The 10769-nt window shown below is 37.6% G+C and overlaps 1 protein-coding gene across 3 annotated transcripts in view; it reads left to right on the plus strand.

The window, feature by feature from the left end:
* The window catches only part of LMBRD1 (LMBR1 domain containing 1), a 79575-nt gene extending 74451 nt beyond the window's left edge, over positions 1-5124 (plus strand). For all 3 annotated transcript variants that reach the window (XM_036317319.1, XM_036317318.1, XM_036317320.1), the window contains exons 15-16: positions 4341-4432; positions 4569-5124. In XM_036317319.1, the coding sequence (XP_036173212.1) occupies positions 4341-4432; positions 4569-4578 (102 nt within the window). In that variant the 3' untranslated portion in view covers positions 4579-5124. The remainder of the gene's footprint in view (positions 1-4340; positions 4433-4568) is intronic.
* Positions 5125-10769: the final 5645 nt, after the last annotated feature.

The raw sequence follows: 10769 nt of genomic DNA on the forward strand, positions 1-10769 counted from the left end.
CACTGACCACCAAGGGGCAGATGCTCAACGCACAGGCATGGAAACATGGAATAGACTGATGAATCTCAGAGGGAAGGGGGTGAGGGAGGGCGGGAAGAGATTAACCAAAGATATTATATGCATACTAGAGGCCCCAGTGCCCGTGCACCGGTGGGGTCCCTTGGCCTGGCCTGCGGGGATCGGGCAGAAACCGGCAGTCCGACATCCCCTGAGGGGTCCCGGATTGCAAGAGGGCGCAGGGCCTCTAGTATGTACATATAAAGATAACTATGAAGAGCTGTTAGGTACACATTGTGTGTATAGATTTGTGGTCTAGGGTCATCTTTTTCAACAACAAAGCAGAATGCTAACAATGATTTCACCTTTTAATCTTATTTTAGAAGGAGTATATCAAATCTCCAACCTTTAAAAATGGTAAATAAGTAACAGAAAAACGATGTGATAGAAAAAATGTTTAAGATTTGTTTTTGTGGTGGGCAAAATAATTGGTGGATATAACCCAATTTAAAATGTCACTGAGTGGTTTATTAGACCTCTGGAAAAGTGATTTGATTTTACTTGCTTCTGCCGGCTCAGTCACTGTCTTGTAATCCCTGTTCTAGCCCTGAATTTCTAATTCAGTTAAGTTCTGACTCCAAAAATATCTTTAAGTATGGAAATCAGTCATAAAACTTTCGTTTTTAAAGTTTAGAGTATGTTGAGAAAGCTGAAGGACATTTTTCAAACAAGTTTATACTCGTACTAGAGGCCCAGTGCATGGATTCATGCACCGGTGGGATCCCTCGGCCTGGCCTGTGCCCTTTCAAAATCCGGGACCCCTCAGGGGATGTCAAACTGCCAGTTTGGGCCCAACCCCATAGGCCAGAATCTGTGCACCAGGCCTCTAGTATGCATATAAGATCTTTGGTTAATCTCTTCCTTCCCTCTCCCACCCCCTTCCCTCTGAAATTCATCAGTCTGTCCCATATTTGCCTGTGCATTCAATGTCTGCCCCCTGGTGGTCAGTGTGCATCATAGCTACTGGTCAAACAGTCACTTAGGCTTTTAGATAGATAGATAGATAGATAGATAGATAGATAGATAGATAGATAGATAGATAGATAGCAGAACTTATGTAACACTTAAACAATGGAAAATACTGATCTTGATTTTAAAATAATTGTGAACAGGCATTTTTGGATAAGCCCAGCCTGTCTTCATTTTTGAAACATTCACAATGGTTATTTTTATTTAAAAGCATATAACTATTTAGCAGTTAGTCTGTTACTAAATTATATACATTTGAATTTCACCAAATCCTTTTGTATCTGTTTTGACTATAAAGAAAGAAAGATAATGAACATGTACAGAATAGTTATGATACTGGTATCTAAGCAATTTTTTTTATACTTCTGTTGGACATATACTTGTAAAATCTTAAGATTAGTTGTTTTTCTTGGTACCATTTGAGCAGCTCTTGAGAACTGTGTTTTTTTTATCATGTGTTCAGTTATACCTTGAAAGGAAAAAAGAAAATATTAACTGTCACTTTGCATGGGGATTTTGATATATAGTCAGCCTTCCTTATTTGTGGTTTCATATCCATGGATTCAACCATCTGCAGATCAAAAATAACTGAAAAAAATTCCCAGATAGTTCTGAAAATCAAAACTTGAATTTGTCACACACTGAGCACTCTGCTGAATCCATGTGAATGGCATGATGTGTAGATACTCTGCTGTAGCCTGTGTGCAAATCTAGGCTACATGCAGATACTATGCCATCCTATATACTAAAAGGCTAATACGCAAATCAACCGAACGGCAGAACAACTGGCACTGACCACCAGGGAGCAGACGCTCAATGTAGGAGCTGCCCCCTGGTGGTCAGTGTGCTCCCACAGGGGGAGCACTGCTCAGCCAGAAGCCAGGCTCATGGCTGGCAAGCACAGGAGTGGTGGTAGGAGCCTCTCCCACCTCCGTGGCAGTTGGACATCCCCCTAGGGCTCCTGGAATGCAAGAGGGCACAGGCCGGGCTGAGGGCCGCCCTACCCCCACACACACACCGAGTGCATGAATTCTGTGCACTGGGCCTCTAGTTTTATATAAGTGGCTTAAGCATCCCAGATTTGGGTATCCATGGGGATTCTGGAACCAATCCTCTGTGTTTACCAAAGGACAAGTGTACCTCATTTGGTCTTTAGAATGACTGCAAGGAAATATGGCCATACCCCATTTAACAAGCACAGCATCAGCAGTTTAGATTTGCCCATTCATGGCAGAGAAGTGGCCAAATGATGTTTGACACCAAGTGTGTCAGAGACCAGTCTGGGCTTTTCCGTCACCATGCTGGACATTTTATACTTCCATTTTCAGAACATATTCAAGTATCTTGTTTTGATACCCTCGGAATCTTGTTAGATTTTAGACAAAAGAATTAAAAAATGTATTATTTAGTAATATGCTTTTAAAATAAAATAACCTTTTTTAAAAATTTGGATTACTTCAGTAATCATTATATATGAATGCTAGGTATTCTGACAGGTTCTTTTGAATACTTAAGCTTATTTAATTGAAAAAGTGGTAAGTTGAAGTGACATGTTACTGTGAAAAGAGTTCTGTACTAGAGGTGAGAATAGAATGTTACGGTAGCAGGTAAGTGACTCCTGAATGTCCAGCTAGGAATCTCCTCTGCTGGACTGAACTCCAGTATAAAGCTATATCTTGGATGTAAAGCTATATCTCGGGTGTAAAGCTATAATCTCGGGTGCTAGTAACTATGGGAGAAAAAGGAAACTGGCCAGCCACTGCTGCATGAAGTCTTTCTGGTTTTCCTTAGGAGGCTTTGAATATTGAGAAAGGCTTTTCTGTTGAGAAAGAGCAAAGAATATGAAGGAGGCTCTTGGGGGATCAGTAGATCTGCATTCGATCTGTGGTCCTTGCTTATGAAAGGAAGAGGTTGCTTCTCTATTAACTGCATGTTTTCCTGCCAGAAAAAGAGACTGCTCTGTACAGTTTGGTACTGAGTAATAGAAGTAAATGTTGAAGCACAGTGGAAGGAGTTAGAATAGATATGAGTTAGATTATCTAAATATTTACTTAACATCTAAAGCTTTACATAACGGGCCCTATGTTTTGATGAAATACAACCTAAATGCTACGTTTCAGAAAACCAAATGAAAGCCAAAAAATAAAAGTGTATTAGATCCTTTGTGTAATAAACTGGACTACAAAATTCCCAGTACAGTTTTAAGAAAAAAACAGCACTTATTTATTGAAGCTAAGAAGAGAGTTCATAAAATTAAAAATCAACAGTGCATTTTCTTAATCAGCAATAGGATGTGATATTGGTCTCTTAATTGCATGTAGAATTTTTTGCCACTGTCCATTTTGAATAAAAATATGTGGAAATCATAACTGTTTGTGTAAAAAGAACTTGCCTTGTAAGTTAGGATTTTCTGCTGTAATGAATAAAGGCCTTCTGAAATTTGTGAGGTTGGTATTCTATATTAACTGCAGCATATATAATTTTCAATCAGTTACATTATATTGTGTCACCCAGACCTTTCTGAATGGTTTTAATAAGTATTTTCTTAGACATCATTTACTAGGTATATGTCAAGATATATAGAGGACTTGTTAACCTAGTAGAAATAATGTATTTGGGTAAAACCACTATGGCATCTGACACAAACAGCAAATAACCAGTCTGCCACTTTTCCCTTAAGAGTTATATTTTTTTGGAAAGAGAAAAGTATATGATTTATTTTTAATTCAAGCTATAATGGTATCTAAAGTTCAAATAGTAAGCATATCAGTATAAAATGATTTTTTGTATTTTTTAGAAGCAGCAGCCATCTTTTCAATAGCATTCTTAGAAAAAAAAAAAAAAAAAAAAACAGCTCAAAGAACCTCTCAAGTTTGGGCTCTCCTGATAATTGGATTCTTAGAAAAGTGTAGCATAATACTAATCACATCTGATTACATTGTTCATTTTTTAAATGTTCATCAGGAAAACTTTATCTGTCTTGTTTTAGAACGTGTCTAACACGCCTGGTTAAAATCCTTTTTATATTTCAAATAAATTGAACTAGCCAATATAATGTTTTTAATACTTAATAGCCAGGATTAAATTGGTGGCATTCATTTTTAAAAATACATCATATTAGTTGGTAATTTAAGTTATAGTAGGGAATTGAAACTGAATTTTAGAGACAGATGTAGATTTCAGTCCTGTCCCTAAATATTTATTGACTTTCTGACTTTGGTCATTAGTTTTGTTTAATAACTTTTAAAATATAGTATTAATAGTCCACATCAAGAGAGAAATTATCTCACAGTAGTTTTTATTTGCTCTTATAGATCAGTGCACTGTCACCCGGACATATCTGTTCCTTCACAAGTTCTGGTTCTTCAGTGCTGTGTACTATTTCGGTAACTGGGTCTTCCTTGGGGTAAGTATGGGGATCCCAGGGATGTTTTGACCCTTAATGGTCCGTTTGTATCACAGTAGTGCCATTGGATTTTAAATTTATTATTTTCTGAATGACTTTGGATTTGAGAAATAACATAGTTCATTGAAATTTACAGGTATTCTTAATTGGATTAATTGTATCCTGTTGTAAAGGGAAGAAATCAGTGATTGAAGGAGTTGATGAAGATGATTCAGACATAAGTGATGATGAGCCCTCTGCCTATTCCATCTGACAGCCTTCTGTCTTAAAGATTTTATAAAGCTGACTGCAATATCTCATGCATTTTTGAAGTGTTAGGATAAACTGAATATCTTTCATAAAAAAAATGGGAGCATGGCTATTTAAAAAACTATATTTTTTATGTTTTCTGAAGTAACATTGTATCATAGATTAACATTTAAAATTGCTATAATAACACTATGTAAATATAAAACTACCGGCTTTGTGAGGGTATGTTTGTGGAATTTTTTTCTCTAGTGTATAATAGTGTTAAATTGATTAAAAATCATCCAGAATTAATATCCTCTTTTGTCACTTTTTAAAAACATGATAAATCACTGTGTCTGTGCCTTTGGATCTCTAAAGCAATGTGAAATTTTAAAGTGTCCATATCTGATTGTCTGAAAATAGTATTCATAATATAGCCAATAAATAAATGTTATTCCCCTATGCATCTTGTTTCCTGTTTTCCACATTAAATCACCAGTGCCATTCAGATAGATTTTATGTACAGATTTCAAGCTACTTGATGCTCTAAGACCATGGCATTCCAAAGTGTGTTATATTGTTATTGTTCAGATATTCATTATATATCTTATTATCACATTTACAGTATTTAAGGCCTATACATTGTTGTAGGTAGCTACCCTCAAAATTTGTATCTCAACATAAACAGGAGTATTGGCAAGAATAATTAATCCTGAAAATAATCCACCTACTGATTAGTTTAAGATATGGCATCATAATTTGGCTTTTTTTATCCTAAAGATTTAGAATTTGCAAAAGACATAAGGAAAGCTATATAATATCAATAAAGTATTTTGAATACATTCTAGATAGTGAGAAATCATAAATGAAAGCTAAGTTTACTAACTTCAGCAAATTAGGATTCATGAAAAGCACATATGATGCTTGAAATAAAATACCATTGCATTTCTGAAAAAATAACTAGGAATTAACAACCATCTCCCACTTAATTCTTCTCTCCCTTAATTTTTGTGGCACATTGCTCTGTTCCGATTCTTTTTTTATTTTAAATCTTTATTGTTGAAAGTGCTATATATGTCTCCTTTTCTTTCTCCATGGACCCTTTATAACCTGCTCACACAGCCTACACCCTCCCCGCTCTGCCCCAGGCCTTCACCACCCTATTGTCTGTATCCTTGGGTTATGCCTATAGCATACAAGTTCTTTGATGGCTCTTTTCCCATCCACTCACCCTCTGCCTTCCCTCTAAGATTTTACAGTCTGTTCCATGCTTCTGTGTCTCTGGATCTGTTTTGTCCATCAGTTTCTTTTGCTCATTAGATTCCATATTTAAGTGAGATCATGGGATACTTGTCTTTCTCTGACTGGCTTATTTTGCTTGGCATAATACTCTCCAGGTTCCTCTTTGTCTCTCTAGAATAGATACACCTTCACAGCCTTCAGGTCTGGCTTCTTTATGTACCCTTTAATGTTATTCAAGATTACATTCCCTGCTGCTCTTATTTTACATTTTCTTTCTGGACAATCACATATACCCTTGGTTTCCATCTATATTATTCTTTATAAGCTCCAAACTTATTTCCCCTATTAACTAGAAATTGCTATTTCAATTGTAACATGTTGAAAGTTGAATGTTTCACTTTTCTGAGCATACCAAGCCGCCTTCTATAGTCTTTTTTTTTTTTTTGACACATGGTATCAGCACATACCTGCTTACCTAAACCAAAAATCAAGGAGACCTTCTTATGTGCTGTGCATGCTTGACTCACCAATCAACCAAGTCATATTGATTTCTACTTCTTAACCGTCCTTCCATTTGTCCCCTCTTCTCCATTTTTACTGCCACTCATTGTGTTATAAACTGAATTGCGTCCCCCCAGAATTCTTATGTTGAAGCCATAACCCCCAGCACCTGAGACTATGACTACACTTGGAAATAGGGCTTTTAAAAAGGTAATTAAGGTAAAATAAGGCCATTCGACAGGGTCCTAATCCAATATGCCTGATACCTTTATATGAAGAGGAAGATACATCAGTGATGTGTGTACATGGAGAAAAGACCATGTTGAGGACACAGTGAGAAGATGGCCCTCAACAAGTGAAGGAGAAAGCCCTCTGGAAAAATCCGACCCTGCCGGCAAATGGATCATGGACTTCTGGCCTCCAGAGCTGTGAGAAAATAAATGTCTGTTGTTTAAGCCATCAGTCTGTGGTATTTTGTTATGGCAGCTCAAGCAGACTAATACACACTAGTTCTTAAACTTCCTCACTGGACCTTCTGTCAAGTCCCAAGTCCTTTCACTCTTTTCCTCAGTGATGAAAATCCAAATAGAGTATTTCATTCCTTTGCTGTGACAAGCTTTCAGTTATTTCAGAATGAGATCTGTAAGCTATCACATCATGTATAAGGTCTTTTTGGTGTTTTTCTTACCTGACTATCCAGCCTTCTCTGCCACCTTCACAATCCTTATATATGAGCCAAACTAACAAATGTCTCATCATTATCCAAATGGCTCTGATTTCTCACAGCCCCACCCTGTTGGACTGTTCCTTCTGCCTGTGATACTCTGCCTTTCCTTTTGTCTCCTAAGAAAACCTTTTTTCTTCAGATCACAACCTTAACATTAACTCCTCAGATCCTGTGCCTCTAAGTCTCCCAGGCAAAGTTAGGTGCTCTCTCCTACTCGTTGGGCACCTGTACAGTGTTGTGATTTATGGTTTCTTTCCTGCCTCCTCTCATGCCTGCAAGTCCTTGAACACATCTGTTTCTTCACCCTCATCCCTGGTGCCTAGTATATCTCCTTGTACATGGAAGGCCCTCAATGGAGAGGGGAAGTTGTTAGTTAGATGCTTTAAGTCTGGTTACATGGTCTAAGCCTATATAAACTGCATTTAGATGAAAGGGAATGTGTACTTAGCCTGTTTCAAGATTTATTTTGCTACCCAGAAGTGTAGAAGTATTACCATATTTATCTTGAACACTACATGTACGTTTCATTACTTCTAGGAATGATTGTTTTTGTCAGACCAACCTCTTAGGCTTTCATTTTGCCTCTTGTATTTATAAAATATATCTTTTCTACTTAGATTTAAACATTTGTTTTCTGCCTATCAAGAAGTTTGCTTTTATTCTAACCAAGTTTTGTTTGTTTTTTCCTTCATGGTCATAATGAATGGCTTTAACTTTTTATTTTCATGAAGCTGATTTAAGTGTTATGACTTCCACTAATGAAGAACATATTTCCTTTGAAGTCCTCTAAAATGTCTAATTTAGAGATTGTTCATAGTGATGGCTTTTCAAAAGGTCAAGACCCTCATGTTCTATGCAAACTTCAAACAGTGATTAATTTCTTCAGCTATGCAACAAGCTACTGGCAAAATGAGATCCTAGAACTGGCACTATTCTGTCATAGTGCCACTATTCCAAAGACAATGCAGATGCATATTGCACTGGGAAAAAAAAAAAGAAGAAGAAAGGATAAGCAAAGCAGGAGCTCCAGGAAAACAAGCTGCAAGAAAAGAATGTCTTCTGGGTGTACTGCTGAGTTCTTCAGTTAATGGTACATTCACAGTTACAGTAAATACACTATCTTAGAATTAATCCATAGGACACAGTACACATTGATTATAGCACTGAATGCAAGTATCAGCCTTGACAATGTAATGACAGTTGATACAAATTGGATGGTTGGAGTGGGTGGAAGACGGGAAAAGGGTATTAATAGCCTCCCTTAATGTGGGATAGGTGAGGGGAGTCGTGAAGAGAGAAATCAAGAGATACTGTCTCTGGTAGAGGAAGCAAAGTAAAAGGTATGAGCATATTAAAGTTATGAAGTAAAAGTAATGCTGTATCAAAAATAGTAATAGAACCGTGTTGGGAGATGGGGTAAGGGGGGAACCACTGGGAATCTGTCAAGCAAACAAAATTACAAGAAATCAGTAGATATTTAAAATGGATACACTTAGAAATAGCAATATATTAGAATGTAACAGGTATTAAAGATGCAAAGATCAGGGTATCATTTAAAGGGGAAATTTTATCAGAAGATGAAATAATCGCAATTATATGTAAATATGTCTGAATTTCCTGGTAGCCGAGACAAAAAGGAGACTGAGGGATCATGAAGTTTTTACATTTGATAAAAGGAAACACTCAAGTGTTTTTTCTGGCATTAAAATTTAGAAGGAAGTTACACTGTGAATTCTTATGAAAAGAATGTTAACAATGAACAAATGTCTTTGCTAAAATTTAATAGGAAGTTATATGCAAGGAGACAGAATCTGAGGTCTCCAGGGGAAGTCAGGTTGGCTTCGGAGAAGTCTCAAAGTGAATTAGCTTTGTGTGTACATCGTTTATTCATTCCACTCGGCAAACATTGGAGCTCCTACATATTCCAGGCAGTAGATCACAGATACTGATCTCCTAGGTTTGAAGAAGGCAGTCCCTGTCCTTTCAGAACTTGGTCTAGGAATTTGTAGCTGAGTGGCCCTTGGCAGTAATTGAACCTTATTGATATCTACTAAGATTATATGTGTCTGATATCATGAATACATAAAAAATCACTTTATCGTGTTGGAGTTACCATAGAAAATATTCCAGTAACTAGAATGCTTACATCCAAACAACAACACATCCTCTCTTGGTAGATGAGCATGGAATTGATGTGAGATGAGTAATTGGGAGAAACATTTTAGTCATTTGCTGATGCTTGATTAAGTATCCACTTTTCTTTAGCATAGACCACTCCCAATTGGCCAGAGTGAGTAGTATTTCCTAGATACACATTGTATTTAACTGAATCCTAACTGACACATTATTTTACTCAATTTATACATATATATTACATTCTGGTTCTTAGCACACCCCCTCTATCTACCTACCTACCTACCTAACTATCAATCATCTGTCTCTCCTCCCTCCCTTTCTTCTCCACAAACACGTTTTGACATAGTAAGTTTTATTTGAGAAGTACCTTATTTCCCTTATCAGCAAGTTCTCAGGAGGCACTTCTAGAACTACTCATAATCTTCAACTGACTTCACAGGGAATGTGAAAACTTCCTTTTCAGAGCAAAGCCAATAAATATTAAGTCATAACTTAGGGATAACATTCTGGGGAGAACTAAGCTAGTACGGTCAGGTATATGCCTTTCTGCATGGTTTTCCCATAGTCTTATACCTGCTTCAGCTCTGCATTGAAGCTGGTGGATGGTACCAAGTCTAGATTGAGCTCTAGCAAATATGTGTGTAAAGCAATGTCTTCTGTTGTCTGTAGAAAAAGTATATTTTTAAAACCTTTTATTTATTTACTCAAGGCCCTGTGCATGGATTCATGCACTGGTGGAGTCCCTTGGCCTGGTCTGCAGGGATCAGGCCAAAACCGGATTTGTTGAGGGCATGTTCTCACCCAGTCCCGATTAGAGCTATCTTGCACAGTCTCGAGCTGGCCGGGGAGGGACCGCAGGAGGTTGGCCGGCCAGGGATGGACCGCGGGAGGACTCCAGGTCATGTCCGGCTCATCTCGCCCAGTCTCAATCGGCTGGACCCCAGCAGCAAGCTAACCTACCGGTCAAAGCATCTGCCCCCTGGTGGTCAGTGTGTGTTATAGAGACTGGTCAAATGGTCAAACAAACAGTCAGACACTTAGCATATTAAGGCTTTTATTATATAGGATTTGAGAGAGAGGGACAGAGAAACATTGACCTGCTCTACCACCCATTTATGTACTCATTGATTGACTCCCTAACCAGGGATCAAACCCATAACCTTGGCATGTCGAGACCATGCTCTAATCAACTGAGCTACCCAGCCAGGGCAGAAGAAGTACATTTTTGATAGATGAGCAGATAACAAAGTTAAAACTTGGAGAGATTAGGGGGCACTTGGAGCTGCCTCATTTCCCCATCAAGAGCTGGGGTATTTCTATTTAGATAGAAAGTATACCTAAAATAAATGATTGCTTTACTTGTACCAAGTTCATTCAATGACTATCCAACTAGTGGTTATCATGTGCCAGAAACTGTTTTGGACCTTAATTTAATACTTAGTGAAAAGTTCTATCAAGTCTGATAATATCTGATGTCCTTATCAGTTCCAGTTCCACTTCCTG

The sequence above is a fragment of the Myotis myotis genome, unplaced genomic scaffold (assembly GCF_014108235.1).
Source record: "Myotis myotis isolate mMyoMyo1 unplaced genomic scaffold, mMyoMyo1.p scaffold_m19_p_7, whole genome shotgun sequence".
NCBI lineage: Eukaryota > Metazoa > Chordata > Mammalia > Chiroptera > Vespertilionidae > Myotis > Myotis myotis.